This window comes from Dendropsophus ebraccatus, chromosome 6 (assembly GCF_027789765.1).
Source record: "Dendropsophus ebraccatus isolate aDenEbr1 chromosome 6, aDenEbr1.pat, whole genome shotgun sequence".
NCBI classification, from domain to species: domain Eukaryota; kingdom Metazoa; phylum Chordata; class Amphibia; order Anura; family Hylidae; genus Dendropsophus; species Dendropsophus ebraccatus.
In genome coordinates, this window is record NC_091459.1 from 138225305 (window position 1) to 138250601 (window position 25297).

The 25297-nt window shown below is 41.4% G+C and overlaps 1 protein-coding gene across 8 annotated transcripts in view; it reads left to right on the forward strand.

Moving 5' to 3' along the window:
* Window positions 1–25297, forward strand: part of LDAH (lipid droplet associated hydrolase) — a 171285-nt gene that overhangs the window by 118310 nt on the left and 27678 nt on the right. For all 8 annotated transcript variants that reach the window (XM_069973115.1, XM_069973114.1, XM_069973113.1 and 5 more), the window contains one exon: window positions 11444–11684. In XM_069973115.1, the coding sequence (XP_069829216.1) occupies window positions 11444–11684 (241 nt within the window). The remainder of the gene's footprint in view (window positions 1–11443; window positions 11685–25297) is intronic.

Sequence of the window (25297 nt, forward strand, 5' to 3'; positions counted from 1 at the left end):
TTACTGTATGCAGGTCCAGTCTCCTGAAGGCAGCTATACAATAGCTATACTTATTGTATCCAGGTCCAGTCTCTTGAAGGCTGCTATATAACAGCTATACTTACTGTATCCAGGTCCAGTCTCCTGAAGGCAGCTATATAACAGCTATACTGGCTGTATCCAGGTCCAGTCTACTGAAGGCTGCTATATAACAGCTATACTTACTGTATCCAGGTCCAGTCTTCTGAAGGGCGCTATATAACAGCTACACTTACTGTATCCAGGTCCAGTCTCCGGAAGGCAGCTATATACCAGCTATACTTACTGTATCCAGGTCCAGTGTCCTGAAGGCAGCTATATAACAACTATACGTACTGTATCCAGGCCCAGTCTCCTGAAGGCAGCTATATAATAGCTATACTTACTTGTATCCAGGTCCACTCTCCTGAAAGCAGCGATATAACAGCTATACTTACTGTATCCATGTCCACTCTCCTGAAGGCAGCTATATAACAGCTATACTTACTGTATCCAGGTCTAGTCTCCTGAAGGCAGCTATATTACAGCTATACTTACTGTATCCAGGCCCAGTCTCCTGAAGGCTGCTATATAACAGCTATACTTACTGTATCCAGGTCCAGTCTCCTGAAGGCAGCTATATAACAGCTATACTTACTGTATCCAGGTCCAGTCTCCGGAAGGCAGCTATATACCAGCTATACCTACTGTATCCAGGTCCAGTCTCTTGAAGGCTGCTATATAACAGCTATACGTACTGTATCCTGGCCCAGTCTCCTGAAGGCTGCTATATAACAGCTATACTTACTGTATGCAGGTCCAGTCTCCTGAAGGCAGCTATACAATAGCTATGCTTACTGTATCCAGGTCCACTCTCTTGAAGGCTGCAATATAACAGCTATACTTACTGTATCCAGGTCCAGTCTCCTGAAGGCAGCTATATAACAGCTATACTGGCTGTATCCAGGTCCAGTCTCCTGTAGGCTGCTATATAACAGCTATACTTACTGTATCCAGGTCCAGTCTTCTGAAGGATGCTATATAACAGCTATACTTACTGTATCCAGGTCCAGTCTCCGGAAGGCAGCTATATACCAGCTATACTTACTGTATCCAGGTCCAGTCTCCTGAAGGCTGCTATATACCAGCTATACTTACTGTATCCAGGTCCAGTGTCCTGAAGGCAGCTATATAACAACTAGACGTACTATATCCAGGCCCAGTCTCCTGAAGGCAGCTATATTATAGCTATACTTACTTGTATCCAGGTCCACTCTCCTGAAGGCAGATTTTCAGATTTTTTTAATAAATCATATCACTGTTGGAAAGTATACAGGGAGAAGTGCTTAAAAATCTACTTTTATTTTTCTGCATTTAAAAAACACCAATACGTGTGAACCCTTCACTGTGTTATTCACATTCAATGATGAAAACTTCAGGATGCTGAACTATATCTCAGGACAACCTCTATCCACATATAGTCATGACACAGTAATCTCATATATGATGTTAGATGTTGTGGGTCCAATCAACATGCATGAATAATATTCAAGGATAAAATAAGTTCATCAGGTGGACTTTCTGCCCTTTCTTTATAAATTATAGCAGCAGAGAAGGGGTTACACACTAGCTCAGATAGTTGACAGGGGGAGATAAACATTGGAGGACAGCTCACACAGGCAGTAGATGGAGATAAAAGTAGATACAAGGGGGGACATTTAAGCATGCATCTTGGGTGTATGCCAAGAAGAAGGCACAGACTCTTGTCTTCCCCCCGGCGTACTCCAGCCCTATCCCCCACTTGCCTGACTTGTGGGGGGATGGGGGGGCGAAAGGGGGCTGATTTATGAAGATTTATGCCTGGACTAAAAGGCGTGTGCACCTCTAAATAATCTAAGTAAATACAGCTGGGGAAAAGGGGGAAAGGCTTTATTTTAGACTGGCGTACAAGTACACCAGTCTTGATCCATGTCCCCCATGGTGTTTTAAAGGGGGGAATCATATAGGCTATTAGTGCAGATAGAAAAGAGAGACCCTACATGCAACTGATGCTGAATCGGAAGAACTGAGTAACATATGTGCACTGCCCAAAATGTAGTGAAATCATTCAGATCTAGAAATTATGGACACTAGAATAAATAGTTGTAGAAGTGGAAAATTGTCCTCTTGCCTCCCTGTGCCATCTCATGTTTCTCTATTTATGAAGGGAAACTACATAAGAAAAATGTTTTTCCAAAAATGCCAAAGCCAACTTGAAGATTAGGATGTACTTGACCGACAAGCAGGCCCTCTAGGGCACAAAAGAAGCATTTGCCAAGAAATTAAGAATCATAATTGGTCTTCTGTCCTCTTTGGGCTTTTTCCATTGCCTTTACCTGACCTATAAGTCACGCAGGTGGACATAAGATAAGGACCTATAATTGTCCAGATAAAATCCCTCCCCAAGTCCAAGTCATTTTATCTCCATGCTCTGTCTCCATTTCCCTTCACGTCTCTCTACTTGAACAAATTGGGATGGCTCCAAATTCCATATTAGATTGGGACGATGCCCATAAAATAACTACATTCTCACTAACTTAATTTATAAGATCCACTAATTAAATTAAGTCTATCTGGATTTACAGGAATTCCGAAAGGCAAAATAACATTTGTATAAACTGTTGTTATTTTTATTGGGACATCTTGGTTTTGGATATATGTTATCATGATTATGTGTCAGAATCTACTAATATGGTGCATGTACCTTGCACTATGATATATGGATGGAGTAGGAGGTTTCCGAGTTTGAGCACCATATTTTTCACCCCGTGGAGGTCTACAGAGCTTGACAAGTTCTTGACATCAGGTAATGGAGTTCACTGTTTGTATTTATAACAATTTACAGATGACAGATAGAACGAGATGATATATGGGAAGGGGTTGATGGTTGAGTGGGTGTCCTGATGGTAGACAGAACATTTGGGTGGGATGGTAGCCTTGCATGTTTGCAGAGGATAATGAGATTTGATATAGGGGTACATTAGCACTGCATGAATGGTAATTTCATTGCTAGCAGTGTAATGACATTATCTTGGGAGCTAGTGATGGTAAGAAAATAATGTGTTAAGGAGACAATGGCATTTAATGGAGTAGAAATGGTTTTTAGTAGAAAAGACCAAAAGTCCATTTTATTTACACGTACACGTACCGGCCAATTGGATTTATTCCACTTAATAACCCAATACTGAATTGACCTTTGCCAAGGAAATCTTTAGGTTCTTTAGAAGACATATATTTTAGTAAACCCTTTTTTTAAATGGAAGTATAGAATCAACTGAAAGGCTGTGTAAGGGCCCTATTACACCAAACTATTATCGTCCGCATGTGGTGGAGACAGCCTGAGTTCCGCCTGGAAAATAGGGATACAGCCTATGTTCTTAGCTGTATTCCTGTCTTCCAGGCAGGACTCTGGCTGTCTCCACCTTCCCCACAGGACAGGAAGACAGCTAGATTCTAATGCCAATGGTTTGGGTTCATACGAACCCAAACCTTTTCCCAGTTCGCTCATCTCTAGTTGAAATTCAACTTGCTTGACCCTTCTTTACTCCAACATTACCCTCTTATATAACATAGCTGTTCCGACCAAGTCAACAGGTTTGGCCAACTTTGCTCATATTCGTATGGGCATTTCTCTTTTTTTTTTGGAACCCGTAGGGTCAGACTGGTAAAGTCCAACCAATCTATGTTTATGTCTACGACAACAGCTCCTGAAAAACAATTAGCTGTTTCCCATAGACAAAAGTTTTTAATGAGTTCCTACCATAAAAATTGTTATGGCAGCTTATGCCCTCCTGTGCGCATTTACACCAAGTTGTTAGTATAATGTCTTTTCATAATGACCATACATCTTTGTTAACTGGCGGCTGAATGATCAGCCAATCAACGTTCAACCAACAGTTATCTCTTCCGTCTTCCCTGTACACAGGAACTTATGGCACAGCCGAGCATTCCTGTGTTGTCATTGGGGAGGGGTAAATCACGGTCAGACATCTTGGGTGGTGGCTTATCTTAACGAAAACAAAGAGGTGGGGCAGTGAAATTCCATCACATCCGACCCCTGTCTCTACTGACATTTGTTGGTGGAGTTTTGGGAGACCCCATACACGAGCAGTGAGTTCGGCCCAAATAAGTATAAAGTGTATGGGAACCTTCACACAGTTTCAGTTTCTTAGAGGAAGAAAGAAAGAAGGAAAGAAAGAGGTCTATCAATTAGCAGCATTCAGTGAGTCTTTAGGCCATGTTCAGAGCTTGTAAAAGAACGGCCGTTCCATGACCCTGACAGACTGCCCAGGCTCAGAAAAGATCATCCCGGTTGGTACTGTGCTCCATAGTGTTCACTGACAGGGTTTTCTGCGGCCGCTATTTAATGAATAGCGGCCGCAGAAAACTAACATGTCACTTGTTTGTGGCGCTGCTAGAGATCCCACATAGTATACGCTCCAGCTAGGATTCCATAGATGGCAAGGTAACATATATTTTCATATTAATCACGGCCGTTGTTGCAATCGGCAACAATGGCCGTACTTTTACGAAAATATATGTTGTGTGAACATGGCCTTATACTGTATATAGTCAGTTTGGTGGTAAGTTTACCTGCAATCCTATGAAAATCTATACGTTGTAATACAACCTTGAGTGACATACTCAGCCCTGCTACACGTCTTTAATGCAGTTTACTACACGTCCATGGTAAGTTTTTACCCCCTCTCCCTCTTTTTGTTCCCTTTTGCAGCTCCATCTACATTAAAACCTTTTTTCATATTCAAAAAATTCAGTTCCACAGTAATAATCCTGTGTTTTTTTTTTTTTTTGTGTCAATGCCTGCCAATGATAACATGCAGGTAATACGTATACATATAAGCCCAGGAGCATACTTGGCTCGACTTCATTCTGTAGCACACATCGTTTTCCAGTACACTGATCCTCAAAGTGGTCCTTCGATATTTGCCCTGAAAAAAAAAAATAATATTAATAATTCAATCCGCTTCATATTGATACCAAACATCTAAGGGAAGTCAATTTTTCAAACTGGTATTTTTTTTTTTTTTTTTGGGGGGGGGGGGTTTATAGTTCAGCGCCTCGAGCGGAGAACTGAGAAAAGAACTTTAATCCGTTGACATTTTAATGTTTAACAAATATGTTTATAACCAAAGTAGCTGAGGTTTATTAGCGTATAGATTTCATATGGTAAGGTGGAATGTGTTAGGATCTTGCCTCAGAGGGTGTTATTCTAGATGGGCCCACTTTGATGCCGCTGTAATATAAGAAAATTGGGTCTGTTTTGTCATGTGCGTTAACTTGGATGGCCTCTCGGCACAGCTGTGTTAGTACAGCTACGAGTATTTCCTTGACCCTAGTATTCTTGCCTCGAGGTTTCTTCATACCGACGGGAAAAAATTTTGATTAATGTGACATTCTGTCAAATTTGGACACCAGATTACTATTAAGTGCATCATTATGTTATCTTACAAAAATGTACTGGGTTCTACCTGACAGATAGAATAGCGAGCAAGTAAAATAGCAGAAAGCGGAGAGTAAGTAAAACAAGGGATGTGCTCCGATATATCAAAGTTAATGTTCAGTTTTGACAGACAGACAACCTTAGGTCTTAGTAAATCTTCCAGGAGTCTGTTTTATATATAACAGATTCATATGAGATTTCCTGATCTTTTTTTTTTTACTGTTATTTTACAGGATAATAGACCATTAGTGTTTAGTTTGAAAGACTTCCAATTTAATGCCCGCAATGCACTTGTCATTTGTAAATGTATAACTAAATGTAAGCGTTCTTATAACACATGCACATAGAGAATTGTGGGAAATTAAAAAATCGCTTTTAAATGGGTCAAATTAGAGGAAAAGGCAGATGCCAGGGGAAGAAGTTAAAGGAGAAGTACGGCAAAAAGTATTGTATTCCCCCCAAAAGTTATACAAATCATCAATATACACTTATTAGAGGAAATGCTTATAAAGTGTTTTTTTTTCCCTGCACTTACTACTGCATCAAGGCTTCACTTCCTGGATAAAATGGTGATGTCACTTCCTGGATAACATGGTGATGTCACTTCCTGGATAACATGGTGATTTCACTTACTGGATAACATGGTGATGTCACTTCCTGGATAAAATGTTGATGTCACTTCCTGGATAAAATGGTGATGTCATGCCCCGACTCCCAGGGCTGTGGCTGCTGGAGAGGATGATGGCAGAAAGACACTGAGGGACACAGGGCCGTCATCCTCTCCAGTAGCCACAGCCCGCACAGCTCTTGGAGTCGGGTCGTGACATCATCATTTTATCCAGGAAGTGACATCACCATGTTATCCAGGAAGTGACATCACCATGTTATCCAGGAAGTGACATCACCATGTTATCCAGTAAGTGACATCATCATGTTATCCAGGAAGTGACATCACCATGTTATCCAGTAAGTGACATCACCATGTTATCCAGGAAGTGAAGCCTTGATGCAGTAGCAAGTGCTGGGGAAAAAGCACGTTATAAGGATTTCCAGTAATAAGTGTATATTGGGGATTTGTATAACTTTTGGGGGGCAATACAATACTTTTTTTATTATTATTATTTCCCACTATTAAAAAATGTAACATATAGTTAGAAAAAGATCTAAAGTACACATATACATACCACCTCTACCCACCCACCGCCCGAGATGGAGGAAAAAAAGAAAAACAGGGTATAACACCCAACCATGCTTAATAAGGTGCTGATCAGAGGGCACCTCTACCCTTTTTTTGGGTTGGCCATATGCGCCATCCTCTTACCAAATTTTGCCATGATTTCCTCCCCTTATAGTATAAAATTTCATAATTACCGATTTTAACTGTTAACTTTTCCCAGCGCGGGACCTGTGGGGGGGACTCATCAAGCCAATTTCTTACAATCTCTATTCTAGCCAGGCTATTCTTGCCAGCCTAATAATTTGGCAACTAAGGATACGTTATTCTTGGGAATCCCCTCCATGTACCCCAGAACAACCAAAATGGGGTCGCAGGGTATCTCCACCTTTATTCTTCTACCTATCAGCTCGACTACTCCCCACCAGAAGCCCCGCACCGTGGTACCGTCCCACATCATATGGAAAAGATCAACATCCTCCATTCCGCATCTCAAGCAGCACTTCTTATCCTTGTCTCGTTTCTGCATCTTATTTAGCAGTTTTGGGGTATAATATATACTGTATAGCAGCTTTAGCTGGATAATTCTATAGTTTGCATTTAGAGAGGTTTTCGTTATATTACATAAAATAGTTTCCCACACTTGACCTGAAATATGCCCCAGAAGACCCTCCCAATACTCTTTATTTTTTGGCTTTGTTTTTTTCCGCTGTGAGTGACAACAAACCTTTATAAAAATTAGCCAACACCTTTTGGGTACCCCCTAAATTGCCGCATGCATATTCAACCAAACTGTGTGTGCTTACTCTATATCTATCTTTATCTTGTGTTTTCATCCAAGCATCATGTATCTGGAAATAAAAAAATCTATGTGTCTCGGACAAGGCGAGCTCCTCTTGAAGCGTTTCAAATGACTTTAGCAAGCCATCTGAAAATATGTCTGAAATTACTGTATGAAGTTCTGAATGTTATTGTTAAATATAGATACAAGATATCAGTGCATATAGTGTTCTCTCCGTGCAGTAACTGGTGTACGAGCTGGGGAATGTTATCTGTACTTTGCCCTCTAGTGGTGCATTATCTATCAGCCGCTTCCTACAGACAGTACATCAGGTTTATTATTAACACTGTATAAGCCCGACAAGTGTATGAGAGTGCGGGGTAGTTGTTTGGGTTGCTATATTCTAAATGTAGATAGAGAATTGTGTTATCTATCTATTTATCTATATATGCAGAGAATCCACAGCACTCCAGCGTAGTGAAAAAGCTCAATAAGTTGTGTTTATTCAGTCAATTCATAGTGCAACACTCCAAACGCAACGTTTCAGTGACTCTCTGTCACCATTTTCAAGCGTGAATACATGGTACAAAACTCAGGTATCTATTTATCTATCTATCTATTTATCTATCTATCTATCTCCTATCTATCTATCTATCTATCTCCTATCTATCTATCTATCTATCTATCTATCTATCTATCTCCTATCTATCTATCTATCTATCTATCTATCTATCTCCTATCTATCTATCTATCTATCTATCTCCTATCTATCTATCTATCTATCTATCTATCTATCTATCTATCTCCTATCTATCTATCTATCTATCTATCTCCTATCTATCTATCTATCTATCTCCTATCTATCTATCTATCTATCTATCTATCTATCTATCTATCTATCTATCTCCTATCTATCTATCTATCTATCTATCTATCTATCTATCTATCTATCTATCTCCTATCTATCATATATCTCCTATCTATCTATCTATCTATCTATCTATCTATCTATCTATCTATCTATCTATCTATCTATCTATCTATCTCCTATCTATCATATATCTCCTATCTATCTATCTATCTATCTATCTATCTATCTATCTATCTATCTATCTATCTGTCTATTTATCTATCTGTCTATCTATCTATCTATTATCTATCAATCATATATCTCCTATCTATCCATCTCCTATCTATCTATCTATCTATCTATCTATCTATCTATTATCTATCTATCTCTTATCTATCTCCTATCTATCTATCTATCTCCTATCTATCTATCTATCTATCTATCTATCTCCTATCTATTATCTATATCCTATCTATTATCTATCATCTATTTATCTATCTCTTATCTATCTCTTATCTATCTCCTATCTATTATCTATATCCTATCTATCTATCTATTATCTATCTGTTATCTATATCCTATCTAGTATCTATATCATATCTATCTATCTATCTCCTATCTTTTATATCTATCTATCTATCTATCTATCTATCTATCTATCTATCTATCTATCTATCTCCTATCTTTTATATCTATCTATCTATCTATCTATCTACTATCTTTTATATCTATCTATCTATCAGATTATCTATCTATCGATCTGTGTGAGATAAAATAGTAAATGTTCCTTACGCAATCTGTACATACAATGAATTGCAAATGCATTAGGGAATTGCCTTCTTTTTCCTTTTCATCTATATATTATTGACTGATGATACATTACAATAGCTGAAATAGTCTTTGTATCTTCATATAGTCATGTGCTCTCTGGAATATGGTCATTAGAGATGAGCGAACCTGCTGATAATTGGGATTCTTTCAAACCCAAACCATAGGCATTAGAATCCCACTGCCTGGAGAAGGTGGATGCAGCCTGGACATAGGCAGGTTCTCTCATCTCTATTAGTAATGGATTCTAATATTTAGCCTTAGGCTATGTTCACACGTTGTATGAGACCGGCCATTCTGTGACCTGTCCGGAAGATCATCCCGGCTGGTACTGCAATACAGGCCGGATGATCTTTAGCGCTGCTGAGTTCTGATGCGGGCGAATCTGTGCCCGCCCGCATCAGAACTCCCCACTGCACACAATGGACCGTGCGGCCGGAGCCGCACGCTCCATTGTGTGAACTGACAGGGCTTTCTGCGAACGATATTCATTGAATAGCAGCTGCAGAAAACTGACATGTTAGTTTCTCACGGCGCCGCTAGAGATCCCGGCCAGAGCGTATTCTATGTGTATACATTCTGGCCATGATTCTCTCAGCCCTCAGGGCAAGTACAAAGACAAGTACTTATAGTGACATCACTGCTAGTGGATGCGTGCCGAAGATGGTCAAACAACCTCCGACGTGTTTCGAAGCACATTGCTCACTCCCTGAAGAAGTTGACAACATGTGCTGCAATGCGTCGGAGGGCACAGGGGGAAGCATTGTGGGCAGGGCAGTTTCTAGGTCATTTTGGCAACAGGGCGAATCTTGATAAAAGCGCCCCCCCCCCCCCCCCCCGCCCCCTCCCCGTTAGCTCAGCCTTGGGGAAGGAAGGGGGGTTACTCAGGTTACTAGGGAGAAGCAGTGTGTGTACTATGGCATGTTGCACCCCTACCAAATAATGTTCTACTGAATACAAAAATGTCATTCAGTGACTCACGGATGGCGTCTTCTTTGATCTGTGGCGTCACTTTGCTTTTCCTCTTCATCTAGCCCAGGCCACCGTGATGATTTCCAGCTACAATTCATCTCTTTACAACCTGCCAGTCAATCTTAGGCTCCACATTTATCCAGTAAATTCCTCCCCTGTTTCCCTCCTGTAGGCTCCAAACTGTAGTAATTGTGCTGTTAGGTGCAGTAAAGTCAGTACGTATGTGGGTGCCCCCTGTATGTAGGATCCCCTGCTGTGCCTGTATATAACAATAATGTTTCCTACTGTGCCTCCATTTAGTAATAATGTCCCCTGCTGTGTCTTCATATAGTAATAATGCCTCCTGCTGTGTCCCTATATAGTAATAATGTCCCCTAGTGTGCCACCATATAGTAATAATGCCTCCTGCTGTGTCCCTATATAGTAATAATGTCCCCTGGTGTGCCACCATATAGTAATAATGTCTCCTGCTGTGTCCTCATATAGTAATAATGTCCCCTGCTGTGTCCTCATATAGTAATAAGGCCTCCTGCTGTGTCCCTATATAGTAATAATGTCCCCTGGTGTGCCACCATATAGTAATAATGCCCCCTGCTGTGCCTCCATATAGTAATAATGGTCCCTGCTGTGCCACCATATAGTAATAATGCCCCTTGCTGTGCCCATATAGTAATAATGTCTCCTGCTGTGTGTCTCCACAGTAAAAATGCCTCCCCTGCTGTGCCCCCATATAGTAATAATGCCCCCTGCTGGACCCACCATAGTAATTACGTTCCCCCCTCTGCCTGCAATAAACCTACCCCAAACACACACTTCCCCCACCTTACCCCCCTACACACACTATATCCCGCCTGACCCCCCCTTACACACTATATCCCGCCTGACCCCCCTACACACTATATCCCGCCTGACCCCCCCTTTCACACACTATGCCACCTGACCCCCCCCCCCACACACACACACTATCCCTCCTGACCTCCCCCTACACACACTATCCCACCTGACCTCCCCCTACACACACTCTCTCTCCTGCCCCCCTCCTTCCTTAACACACACTCTTTCTCCTGCCCCCCTCCTCCCTCCCGATGCAAGAAACGGCCCCCGATTGTGGGGAACACTACATTTGCAGTTCTCAGCACAGATTGAAAGCATCTTCCGGATACTTTGCCTTCTCCTGCAATATGGGGAAGTGCCCCGGACTTGTGCAGTACTAAAACAGGTCCACCGATTAAGGTGTCATCTTAGAGGATACCCGTAATGAAGCCGATATGTATTGGTAGAGGGGGTGGTGAACTGTTCAGAAATCCTCCTAATAAAATCTCCTTTATTTGTTTTCTTCAGGTTTTCAAATCCATTCTGCTGTTTCCAACTATCGAGAGGATGGCCCAGACGCCGCAGGGCAGGGTAATGGCGCCATTGTTGTGCAGCCTGCGGTATGTGGTGTACATGCCTATGTATCTGATCTCCTTATTACCAGACTTCATGAAGACGTTTCTGGTAAAGTTCGCCTTACGCAGCATCAAATCGGTGGATGAAACGGTTGTAGGGGCCTCACTGAACCTGTTCAAAATGGAGTGTGCCGGTAGGTGTGCTGTTTATTTGGCCATAGCCACCATTTGGGGCACATTTCTACCTATGGTTTATTAGTAGACAAGTAAGATTTGCAGATGTCAGGTCTCTGCTTTCTGCCAAAGTTGTTATTCCCACCCAGAGGTTTAAAGCCTGCGAGGATGCTGTAATATTCCAAGATTGTATTTCCGTTATTGGAAACAATCGGTAATATGGACAACCGTTAAAAAATAAAATACACTGTATATATTAGAATGTAGGACACCTCCTCTATACTACACCACACAGGACACCACCTCTATATACTACAGCGCACAGGACACCTCCTCTATACTACACCACACAGGATACCTCCTATATACTACATCACACAGGACACCTCCTATGTACTACAGCGCACAGGACTCCTCCTCTATATACTACACCACACAGGACACATCCTCTATATTACATCACACAGGAGAACACATCCTTTATACTACACCACACAGGACACCTCCTCTATATACTACACCACACAGGACACCTCCTCTATATACTACACCACACAGAACACCTCCTCTATACTACACCACACAAGACAGAACCTCTATACTACACCACACAGGAGAACACATCCTCTATACTACACCGCACAGGACACCTCCTCTAAATACGACACTACACAAGACACCTCCTCTATACTACACCACACAGGACACCTCCTCTATATACTACACCACACAGGACACATCCTCTATATACTACACCACACAGGACACCTCCTCTATACTACACCACACAGGACACCACCTCTATACTACACCACACAGCACACATCCTATATATACTTCACCACACAGGACACCTCCTCTATATACTACACCACATAGGACACATCCTCTATACTAGACCACACAGGACACATCCTCTATACTTCACCACACAGGACACATCTTCTATACTACACCACACAGGACACCTCCTCTATACTACACCACACCACACAGGAGAGCTGCCAGATGCTCTATACTACACCACACATGACTGCTTATCCTGAAACAGTATAAGTGGGTCTTACATTGTTAGACGACCCATTGGTAGGCGTGGATGGCCTTGTGATTGCCTCATATGGAAACAATGTCCAAATGCTTTTTGGGATTGACTTATTTACTTTAACTTCTCAACAACGCTTGACGTGTATACCCATCATACAGCAGTAAGGTTAACAGAGAGTGCTCCCGGCGTGAGCCCTCTCTGCAGCCCGCAGTCCCCGGTTGCTATGTGCAGCTGGGGACTACGGGTATTAGCCGGCATGACCAATTGCCGCGCCCCGCTAATTATCAATTTAATTGCAGCTGTCAAAGCTCACAGCTGCATTTAAATAGTGATTGTCCCCCTGTCCCTGGTGTCTAGTGGGGGGATCTCCTCCCCACGATGCCATCGCGGAGGGGAGATCCCTCCTACTGAGCCGGCTGGGGCTCCCCGCTCAGCAATTAGTTCATCTGGTTTGCTGCAGACCAGTATAATAGAGCACTGATCTGATGGATCAGTGCTCTATTATATACACAGGGGAGATCAGTGCTGTGTATATAGAAGTACCCCAGGGGACTTCTAATTGCTGTATGTTAAAGCGACTCTGTACCCACAATCTGTCCAAACCACAAACCAATCTGTCCAAACCACTTGTACCTTCGGATAGCTGCTTTTAATCCAAGATCTGTCCTGGGGTTCGTTCGGCAGGGGATGCACTTATTGTCCTAAAAACAACTTTTAATCCTACAGCGCTGTGTCTAACAGCCGGGGCTTACATTTGTATATGCATTAGGCTGGCACCACCTCTATGTCCTTCCTCCCCACCCTCCTCATCATTAGGAATGATCCAGGAACATTTACTGCTGTTTGAGCTTTGCACAGGTGTATTAACGATCCAGCCCATGTGCCGGTCTGCCACAGGTGGGGAATAGGGAGCAATCTGCCTGGAGTATTCCTAATGATAAGGAGGGTGAGCAGGAAGGACAGAGAGGTTGTGCCAGCCTAATGCATATACAAATGTAAGCCCCGGCCGTTACACACAGTGCTGCCGGATAAAAAAAAGTTGTTCTTATGACAATAACTGCATCCCCTGCCGAACGGACCCCAGGACAGAGCTTGGATGAAAAGCAGCTATCTGATGGTACAAGTGGTTTGGGGGGTCAGATTGTGGGTATGGAGTCGCTTTAAAAAAAAAAAAAGGTTTTTTTTTATTAATTAAAAAAAAAAACCTCCCCTAGTAAAAGTTTTTTCCCCCATTTTATAAATAAAAATAAATAAATGAATAAACATGTTTGGTATTGCCGCGTGCATAATCGCCCCAAACTATTAAATTATCACAATTCTCATCTCGCATGGTAAACAGCGTAAGTGCAAAAACCCGCCAAAGTGCAAAATTGTGCAAAAGTGCAAAATTGTGCATCAAATCCAGAAAAAATTTAATAAAAGCGATCAAAAAGTCGCATGTACACAAACAAGGTACCAGAAGAACAAATTGTGGCACAAAAAAAATTACACCTCACACAGCCCTATAGACCAAAAACTAAAAGCGTTATATGGATGGTAATAAAGCAATTTTAAACACGATTTGGTTTTTTTTTAAAAGGTTTTAATTTTTTTAAAAGCCGTCAAAAAAATAACAGTTATGCAAGTTAGATAATGTTGTAATCGTACTGACTTGAGGAACATAGATAAAATGTCAGTTTTACTATAGGGCGAACGGCGTAAACACGAAACCCCTCAATATAAAAGATTGCACCTTTTTTTCCAATTTCACTGCACGTAAATTTTTTTTCTGGTTTTGCAGCATATTTTATAGAAAAATTAAGTCTGGAATTGCAAAGTTTAATTTGTGTCGCAAAAAATAATGGCTCATGTGGGTCTGTAGGGGAAAATATGCAAGCGCAGGAGGAGGAAAAAACAAAAGCACAAAAATGAAAACTGGCTCCGTCCTTAAAGGGTTAATATATCTAAATATCTATATATATCTAAATCTCTCTCTATATAGTTAGTTACTTTAATATATTTAAATATCCCCCATCTTAATTGTGACTTTATTTCTTACCACATATATGTATGAAGCCCACCAAAGATTGATAGCGGCAGTGTAGAGCCTATTTCCAGAAACAGATGGTTAAAAAACATGGCCTCTTTCTTCCAGAGACAGCTCCACTCTTGTCCTCAGTGTGAATTTTGTGTTACAGGTCGTTTCTATTAAAGTGAATTGTAATACAACACACAACCTGAGGACAAGGATGACGCTGTTTTTTGGGGAAAAAAAATAGCTGTATTTTTTCCAATCCTGGGTAACTCCTTTAATAAATTTAAAAAAGAAAAGAAATTCATATTTTATAGCTCAAATGTCAGCCGAAAATTACCCAGGATCACCTAAGGGCAGGATGTGTTATCTGAAGATGTTGTCTTTAAGAGCTAGTGTGACAGAATTAGATGTATGTAACCTGTTTGGAAAAACACTGGCTCCTGGCCTGTATGACTGAGTGAGTCACAGACACCTGCAAAATGTTGTCCGATGGTACGCTAAAAAAAAACTTCACCTCCATCCAAGTCATTTTCCTCCTTATTTATTCTCAATCCAAAACTTTTTGACTCTGGAACTATCTTTCTGTCATTAAACGAGTCTCTGAATTTTTCCCCCTGTACCATCTCCGAAAACTGTAACTTTCCTTTTTTTTTCCAACTCGACTTTAGTCATTTTTAACAAGACATATTTCTAAGGCTATTAAAGAAACGTTTGGTCTCTGCAAGAGGTCTATGAGTGTTAGTAGATGACCTTTCCTCTCTTCCTGTGGTTTGTTTATTATCCGTTTCTAGTGACGAGCTGAGGTATAGGGATCGGAGCCAAATCCTTTTCTCAGACAAACCTTCTGAATTCCGTTCGGCAAATACTTCTGAAAGCCGCGAGCCAAACAGCATGTCAAAAAATGACACAACGCTGGGCAATCCTTGCACAGGATGCAGCTCAATTTTAAGTACAAGGTATACAGCTAATGTAAGTGTTGCAAATATTGACATAGCTGGAAACCGTGGCAAGAATATTGTTATAGTTCAGCACGGAAGAAAACTTTTTTTTGTTTTTGATCAGAATTTGATCTGGCGCCGTATTGTGCACCGCTATATAGGCTACTTTATTTTAAGAACCAGGGAGATTGCACTTATCTGATCTCCATGGCAGGTTTGAGGAACTTCATACTCTCCGAAATCTTATCCAATTTCTATTTTGTAAAAACCTGGTTTCCATTTCACCCTTAGTTTCTAGAGTTTTTGGGCAAATCACAATATTTAAAGCCAAAATCTCAAAATTATTAAAACACAAGTTTAGCTTTACCCATAGCTTTAAAATATACCGATCAGGGTTAATATTGAAACCAATGACATTGATTTTCCTTTGACGATGGTTCCGGTCGGGATGGAATATGTGTAGATTGAGGACTACTCATCTCCACAACTGGAGTATGTAAACAGTATAAATTGCATAATATATTGTTTGCACAACTCCCATTTAAGTCTATAAGAGTAACACAAATTGCGTAACTTGTCGGATTCAGTTTTTTCTGGTTCCTGACAACCTTTGACCTTCATGAACAGGTCGTAAGCAGCAGGGGAGCCCTTGTCCTGTCGATATGCCATATATTTTCCACATGGGTATATCCCTTTAAGTAGGTGATTCCCATTGTCCTTTTATTCAGTCCTAGCAGTATTTCTTGGCTTAGGTAGGGAACTCTGACTACAAAGACTGTTTTTTGTAGTCAGGTTGTATAAGTTCTCCAGAGAAATGTTGCTCTGGGAGCCTCATCCTCTCTAATGTCACTTGGGAGGTTGCAGTGAAGTCCTACAAGTAAATACCCACTTGAGGTAGAAGTGAGTCTTTCTCTTGAATATTTGGCAGTTGCTAGTAGTCTGCATTGGTTATACAGAGTATGTGTTTGGTTTATGGGAAGATGGAACCTGAGAGCTATAGCATGGCAGAACACGGGAGAAGTAATTAGTTTAGAATAAGGAGTTGTCCGGAAATATTACGTGTTTTTTTAGCAGCTGGTCACTTGGAAATTCTTGCTTCATGTTAACATAGTATTTTTAATATATAGTTTTTAATAGAGTTCTCTAGTAAGACTGTATCACTAGCATAATTTCAGAAAGTTTCCACTGCGTGTCCATGTACCCAGTCCTGAGTAAAAAAAAAAAAACATTTTAAAAGGAAACTATTAGCAGGTTAGACGTATCATGGCTATGTTCACACTACGTTTAAAAAAGAGAAAAGGTATCCACTTTTTCTATTTAAAAAGATGGCTGTATTTGCCGTGATTTAATCGACTTCAAGGCAATGCATTGAAGTCAATGGAATGACGGACGTCCAATGCACACAGTGTTTAAAATACGTGACGTTGTCTGCGCAAACGTCATTATAATGATCTTGACAATTACTTTCTGACGTTTTTTTTGTAAGCGGCGGATGTTATTTTTTAGTTGTTCAAACACAGTTTTTCTTTTTTCACCCTCATTTCACAGTTTTCACTATTAAATTCAATAGACCTTTCAATTAAAGACACATCCAAAGGCCAATCAGTCCACCTGAACTAGAATAATGTTTTAATATATATATTTAATATATACTAATAAGGTGGTTTGGTGCACTGGGGGCGGGACTACCACCCGTAGAGCACCAATCCTGCTCGCCCCTTAGCTGTCTTCTACAGCCCCTTTAAGGTACCGTTAAGTAGCAAAATAAACATCTCTTATTACAATCAGGTAACATTAGCAGTATAAATAAGCAATAAATGTCCACATGCTATATAAGAATTGAGTGAAATAAGCCATAGAAGAAAAGACATATGCTTCTCTTATAAGCTCTTCCACACGATCCAGTAGTAATATTTGTATAGATTGGATTGGCCCAGTTATACTTTACACAAAGCAGGTTCCACAAAGCAAGCCAATTAGAGATCCAAGTGTTTAAAAAAAAAAAAATATTCCTACCAATGGACCAGATTCCAGATTTTTTTTTTTCCAAAGATAGGCCCTCACTAGTTGCTTTAGGTTTTTAAGTGTGAGAGGTCATCACTGAGGGATTTGGATGAAAGGGTTCTTCCGATTGATGTGGTAAAGACTAAAGAGCCCTAGATTAGACTTCACCCAAGGAATTGTGAGTAAAGACAAGCAAACAATCTTTTCTCAATGTAATGTTGTATAAATTGGAAAGAATTTTTAAGTGTTTCCTTAATCGATGTGATATAACTTTCATCACCAATGTTCTCGTACTATTTTAAGAAGAACCAGACCTCTTCTGCGTCACTGGGGTGGAAATAGAAGCAGACCTCCCTGCTCTGGTAAAGTCAATCCTGGGAGAAGCAGCGGTGGTTTCATGACATGAGCCCTCTGTGGGATTATTTTTTCCCCCCGTGAATACTTTTTTCCAGTGAGGATTCTTTCGTACCCGTAGCCCTATCCATACTGGCTCAATAAAAAGTCCCACATTTGCAGGGCAAGTAGGAAAGATTAAGACTCTTAAATTCTTTCTTACTCAAATAAAAACGTTCCTCGTATCGGATCAGCACATTCCCTGGAATTGCTTCATTGAAAACTGGGTGGAAGATGAAACAGAATGGAATAAGTTTTTGTGGATCATTACTTATCAAGATACTGATAGCTGCTCGCCACCAATTTTATTTACTGTTAATTGTTTTGTTGGATTTGAATAGGGTTTGTTCTATTATTTAATATGTTGTGGTTTGTTCAAGCAGGTAAAACATAATCTTTTTATTAAAATATAGCACCCCCTTGTGTTGTTTTGAGCCTTAGGGCCCAATAGATGGGTCGATGAAGGCCTGATCAAAGATGTAAACAGGTGCCGATCTGCTAGATCAGCTCTCGTTTACTGGGCCTATTACATGGCTCCATGATCGTTAGTGATGTTCGTGCGGGCCTTGCCCTTGTACATTACCTCTCCATACTCCCGATCTTCTCCTCCTATTGCCACAGCTGCAGCTTCAGAGCGGCCTGTCCGAGCTGACAAACTGCTTAGCCAACACTGGCCGGGGAGCTCCAGTCACAGCGCCTGGACTGAAAGCAGAGGAGAAGATCGGGAGCATGGAGAAGTAATGTATAACAGTTTGATGATTTTAGGCCTGGACATGAATGAGCCGATGGTCGTTGTCATTGGCTGATCATTGTCTCTATTACGTGGAGTGATAATCGGCCGAATTGGCCTGATTTGCCCAATTATCGCTCTGCGTAATAGGGCCCTTACTTTGAATGTCCACCTAATGTGTCCATGACTAGTAACTCCAACCAGATCCTCTTGTACATAAGTGGCAGAGTGATTGTGTATAGTGTATAGTCAGTAAGAATCGGTACGCTAAAGGCAACTTCTTGCCAGCACTTGGACATGTGAGGTGGACGTTCTGTGAGAAAATTAAAAGAACACCAGGGGGCACTGTAAAAAAAATATGTAACAGCAATATCTAGACACAGAATCATTTTGGTTGTAATTATTGTTTTTCATATAATTTAACACAGAGACTTCACACAAAGTCATGACACAACCCCTTTAATAAAGCAAGTTCTATAAAATAAGAAAAATTGGAACTTGTTTGATGTTTTTTCTTTCCAGCAGTTAGTAAGTTTACATCACTTAGAAGAGCACGTTATCCCAGAGAGCTTCTGATACAATTTGTCTGACCTCAATTTCTTTTTATGTTCCGGCAGCCAGTAGTTTCCTTTTCCTGCCTGCAGGCTCCCTGTTAATGTTAAAAAAAATCATTTTCCAAAAATTCTCTAACGTAGTCAAGTAAATAAAAGTCAACCCTACCAGTGGCACAAAATCTAAAACTAAAAGGTAGCTCTGACAAATACAGTTTTTTTTCTTCTGAAGCATTACTAAGCAAACACCCAAATAAAAACTAACGAAAACACAGTTCAAAGACAGGTAAAAAACCTGTCCAACAATGCCCGTTGTTTGCATTGACTTCAATGCAAGTCATTCCATTATGAGAAGAACGGCCGTTGTTTAAACTGAAAACAATGGCTGTTCTTTTCATAAAACGTATGTTGCGTGAACATATCCTAAATGAAAAAGTTCTTGGTTTGTTCACCCATCATTGTGCGACGTCTCAAGGCTTGAGAGAGACTGTAGTAGAGTCGAAACGTTGCACAACGATGGGTGAATAAACCCAGCACTTTTTCATTTATACTGGAGTGATGCCTATTTCTTGTGTATTTTTTGAAGGTGGAGCCAGATACCGGGGTGGTATGTACACCCACTTAAAATTTACATAGTTCTGTTCAACCCACTTGTTATATGTAAATATATATATACACTACCGTTCAAAAGTTTGGGGTTAGAAATAATGATTTGTATTTAAAATAACATTGTTTTTACATCACACTTTGCTTTCTTCAAAGAATCCACCTTTTGCAGCAATTCCAGCATTGCACACCTTTGGCATTCTAGCTAGGGATGGTCCGAACCGAGTTCGGTTCGGGTTCGTACGAACCCGAACCCTCAGTAATGATTCCCGCTGTCTGCAAGCTCCGTGGAGCGGGCGGATCCAGCGGGAGGACTGCCTGAAAAACTGGGATACAGCCACAGCCATAGGCTGTATCCCAGTTTTCCAGGCGTTACTCCCGCTGGATCCGCCCGCTCCACGGAGCGGGCAGACAGCGGGAATCTGCTGCCGAGCGTTCAGGTTCATACGAACACGAACCTCAGCAGGTTCGGACCATCCCTAATTCTACCTATTAATCTGTTGAGGTAAGCTGGAAAAATTGCCCCCCACGCTTCTAGAAGCAGCTCCCACAAGTTGGATTGGTTGGATGGGCACTTCTGGCGTACCATACGGTCCAGCTGCTCCCACAACAGCTCAATGGGGTGGTGATCTGGTGACTGCGTTGGCCACTCCATTACCTTTGATAGAATACCAGCTGTTGCTTCTGCTGTAAATAGTTCTTGCACAATTTGGAGGTGTGTTTAGGGTCATTGTCCTGTTGTAGGATGAAATTGGCTCCAACCAAGCGCTGTCCACTGGGTACGGCATGGCGGTGCAGAGTGATAGCCTTCCTTATTCAGAATCCCTTTTACCCTGTACAAATCTCCCACCTTACCAGCACCAAAGCAACCCCAGACCATCCCATTACCTCCACCATGCTTAACAGATGGCGTCAGGCATTCTTCCAGCATCTTTTCATTTCTTCTGCGTCTCACAAACGTTCTTCTTTGTGATCCAAACACCTCAAACTTGGATTCATCCGTCCACAACACTTTTTTCCAGTCTTCCTCTGTCCAATGTCTGTGTTCTTTTGCCCATCTTAATCTTTTTCTTTTATTGGCCAGTCTCAGATATGGCTTTTTCTTTGCCACTCTGCCCTGAAGCCCAAAATCCCGGCACTGGTGTTTTGCGGGTACTATTTAATGAAGATGCCAGTTGGGGACCTGTGAGACGTCTGTTTCTCAAACTAGAGACTCTAATGTGCTTATCTTCTTGCTTAGTTGTGCAACGTGGCCCCCCACTTCTTTTTCTACTCTGGTTAGAGCCTGTTTGTGCTGTCCTCTGAAGGGAGTAGTACACACCGTTGTAGGAAATAGTCATTTACCACATTAGCAATGTATAGAGTGTATTTGTTTAAAGTTAGGACTAGTTTAAAGTTATCTTCATTGAAAAGTACAGTGCTTTTCCTTCAAAAATAAGGACATTTCAATGCGACCCCAAACTTTTGAACGGTAGTGTGTGTATATATATATATATATATATATATATGTGTGTGTATATATATATATATATATATATATATATATATATATAATGGTTTTTCAACTTTCAGTGGCTTTAGATTACAATATTTTTAATATACAATGCTCCTTACTGGACCATCGTAGCTTGAGACCATCCGAACCCCAACCTGCCACATTTGATTACCAGTGGCTAAAGAAAGTGGCTGTGGCCCTAGGGAGTCCTGGAAAACACAGATACATCCATAGGCTACGTTCACACTACGTAAGTTTCCGGCCGTAGCGCGTTCCGTGAATAAGCGGCCGGAAACTTACGTAGTTTGCGTACAATGGAAAGCATACGATCTACGGGCGCACAGTCCACACTACGTACGAACTTACGCCCGGATCGTATGTGGCGCCGTAAAAAATGAACCAGACCATTGTTTCCGGACGGAAATGCCGTAACTTACGCCCGTAGCGTAACATGCGGTCCCGTACGTAGTGGTGATTTCTTCATTTTGCCAGCTTTTTGTTCCGATCCAAAAGGTTCTGTGGGGTGTCCGGGGCTAGGCGAAGATTTCCAAGTAAAAGACCGCTATTAGATCGCTACGAAGAGCGCTCGGGAAGCGTAAGTACGCTACGGGCGTAAGTTCGCGGTCCGTACTTATCCGGCCGCAACTTGCGTAAAGTCCCGGCCGGAGTTTCATACGTATATGTCCGGCCGCGAAAAATATGCGGCCGGACATATACGTAGTGTGAACCTAGCCATAGGCTGTACCCATGTTTTTTCAGGACTCCCTAGGGCTGCATCCAACGTCTTCAGCCACCGGTAATCAAAAGACGCATGCTCGGGTTAAGATGGAGCCGTGAATGCTCGATTTGTGCCCATTGCTAACATATACAATACATATAAAAACCAGGTGGATATCATTATCTAATGTGCCATTGCAGACCACAAAACTCAAAATACATTACACATTAGCTGTTTTTATGCTCTTTGGAATAAGCCTCTCCCTTACATCTCTGGCTACAGCTTATCTTCCACTGAGAAAAAAAAGCTTTGGGCCTCTTATATCAGGCCTTCGTGGATATGCAAAATCAGCATACTTGATTAGCTTTGGATAGTCATAGCTACGTAAAGGACTAAGCTAAAAATTCCTGACGTTATACCATGCCACTCTAGTTGGTACAACCTTATGAGAACTCATAACTTTTTTTTTTTTTTTTTTGGCTTTAAAGGTTTTTTTTTTTACCAACATAGACACAACCATAGGCATTCATTGTCTGTAAAAGCGACTCCCATCAATAGTAGATGCATTTGTGGTTGAGTCTGCGCACCACAGCTGTATGAAGAGTCCGATTGGGAGTTGTCCCTCCACCCCTTGTGACCAGCCACTTATTCCCTATTTACAGAGAACAAGTGTATGGTGGTACTCCCCCCCCCCTCCCCCCTTCCCCACCACCCATTTAAGGAACATTGAACATGTCACTTCCTGGATAACATGTGATGTCACTTCCTGGATAACATGGTGATGTCACGACCCGACTCCCAGAGCTGTGTGGGCTGTGGCTGCTGGAGAGGATAATGGCAGAGGCATGCTCAGTGTCCCTCCAGTGCCCTGTGTCCCTCAGTGTCCCCCTGCCATCATCCTCTCCAGCAGCCACAGCCTGCACAGCTCTGGGAGTCGGGTCGTGACATCACCATGTTATCCAAGAGGTAGGTTACATCACCATGTTATCCAGGAAGTGACATCACCATGTTATCCAGGAAGTGAAGCCTTGATGCAGGAGTAAGTGCAGGGAAAAAAGCACTTTATAAGCATTTCCCGTAATAAGTGTATATTGGTGATTTGTATAACTTTTGGGGGGCAATACAATACTTTAAAACAGATTTTCCACTGTACTTCTCCTTTAATGATGGCCTCTATGGCATGTATACTGTACATACCACTGATAGATGTATTATTTCTTAGAATGCCTGCAATGCCCACTATAAGCCAACTAGATGACGACCATTTATTATTAGTTGACACCAGAATAAGAAGATTGTCTTCAGGAATGTTCGGCTTTATTGTGTAGACTTTATGGAGGAAGTTGCGAGCACAAGAAACATTGTGGTTACTGTTTTGACATGGGGTTTAGTTACGATAAAGAAAATTTATCCCAGGAAGACTGTAAAACTACAAGTGAAGTCATCCATTATTATTCACTTCAGTGGATTGGATTTCCTTTCTTGCTACTCTGCCGTCCCTCCCAGGACTTGGGAAAAAGGTTTCTCTGGACAAGAAGAGATTTCAGTGTCCGGGATGTTGATCTGCAAGTACAGGTGAATACAGAGAGGTGGAAAATGAGTCTGCATGTCGGCTGAAGCCATACATAGCTTGTTTCCAGCAATTCACAACTGCAAACTATTGCACCATGAATGTTGTGTAAAGCAGTTCTGTGTAATTCAAGGCGTGTCTGTGTTTGCATTAAAGGGGTATTCTGCTCAAACATAACTTTTCATATGTTGCTGCCCATGGCGAGACTAAGGCTGGGTTCACATTGCATTTTTGCAATCCGTTTTTTTCTGCAAAGAAACGGATGCATTTGTGTGCATCCGTTTTGATCCGTTTTTCCATTGACTTCCATTGTAAAAAAAAAAAAAACGGATCAAAACGTTTTTTTTTAACGGACACAAAAATAGTGTCAGCTACGTTTTTGTATCCGTCAAAAAAAAACGATCCGTTTTTTTTTTTTTACAATGGAAGTCAATCGAAAAACGGATCAAAACGGATGCACACAAATGCATCCGTTTTTTTCATCCGTTTTTTGCATTTTATCAAATTATCAACTTGACCTCAGAATAATGCTCTCAGCATTACAAAGAAGCAACAATGTTGCAGATAAAGCCAGTCAGGGACTTGTTTACATCAGCTGTCTCAGAAGGGAGGGGGGAGGAGGAGGAGACAGAGAGAAGGGCTCACACCCAGATTTTTGTGTCTTCAGCAGAAAGCAGCAGCTCAGAACTGGGGGAAGGAGACTGAATAGATAATAAGTATGGAATGAATGGTTATTCTCACCATGGGCAGCTACATATCAAAAGTTATGTTTGAGCGGAATACCCTTTTTTAATTATTATTCTCATGCAGACAAAGGGCATACAAGCTACACACAAATCCTGTGTATAGTGTAATCCTGCAGTCTTTCATGTGTCAATCTTCTAATAATAAAAGGGGCAAAGAGAGCGGGATGACACGGGACTGCACTGTCAGACAGTTTAATCAGAACAATTTGCAAAAGTTTTTCCATTTTTATTTGGAGCCAATAAATTTTTTTGCAGGTGTGGAAATTAGAACTGCCTGTCCATACAAAGCAGGTGCTGGCTGTGTATTATAGCTGACACCTGCTGGTAGCTGCCAGGATTGACGTTACAGCAACTGCTGCATACTGTATATGCAGCTAGGCGGAGAATGAAGGGCGACTGCCCCTGTGTTCACCTGATCATGTGGCTCATATGTCAGACTGTTGAAATGGTAGATGGGAGACTAGGGATGGCCCATAGATGTGCCGTATCAGTAATTCTAGCAAATGCAATATACTGCAATACAGTGGGGGTCGGACTACTGCCACTATGAATGACCACAGTATGGAGTAGTTGTATGTAGCTTTGACCTAGTATGCATTTGGATTACTCCATTGAAGTCTATATGACGTATGGAAGCAGTGGTCGGACTTGATCTATTATTGTATCAATTGTTTTGTTAACAACGCCATAAGGACTCCGGTACGTAACTGTGTTTGAGTAGTGGTTTTCCGAATATTAATATTAATCACCTGGGACTTCCACACTGAGATGTTCCATTAAACAATAAAACACCGATCCCGATCTCCTCTTACGGGCGGCCGTG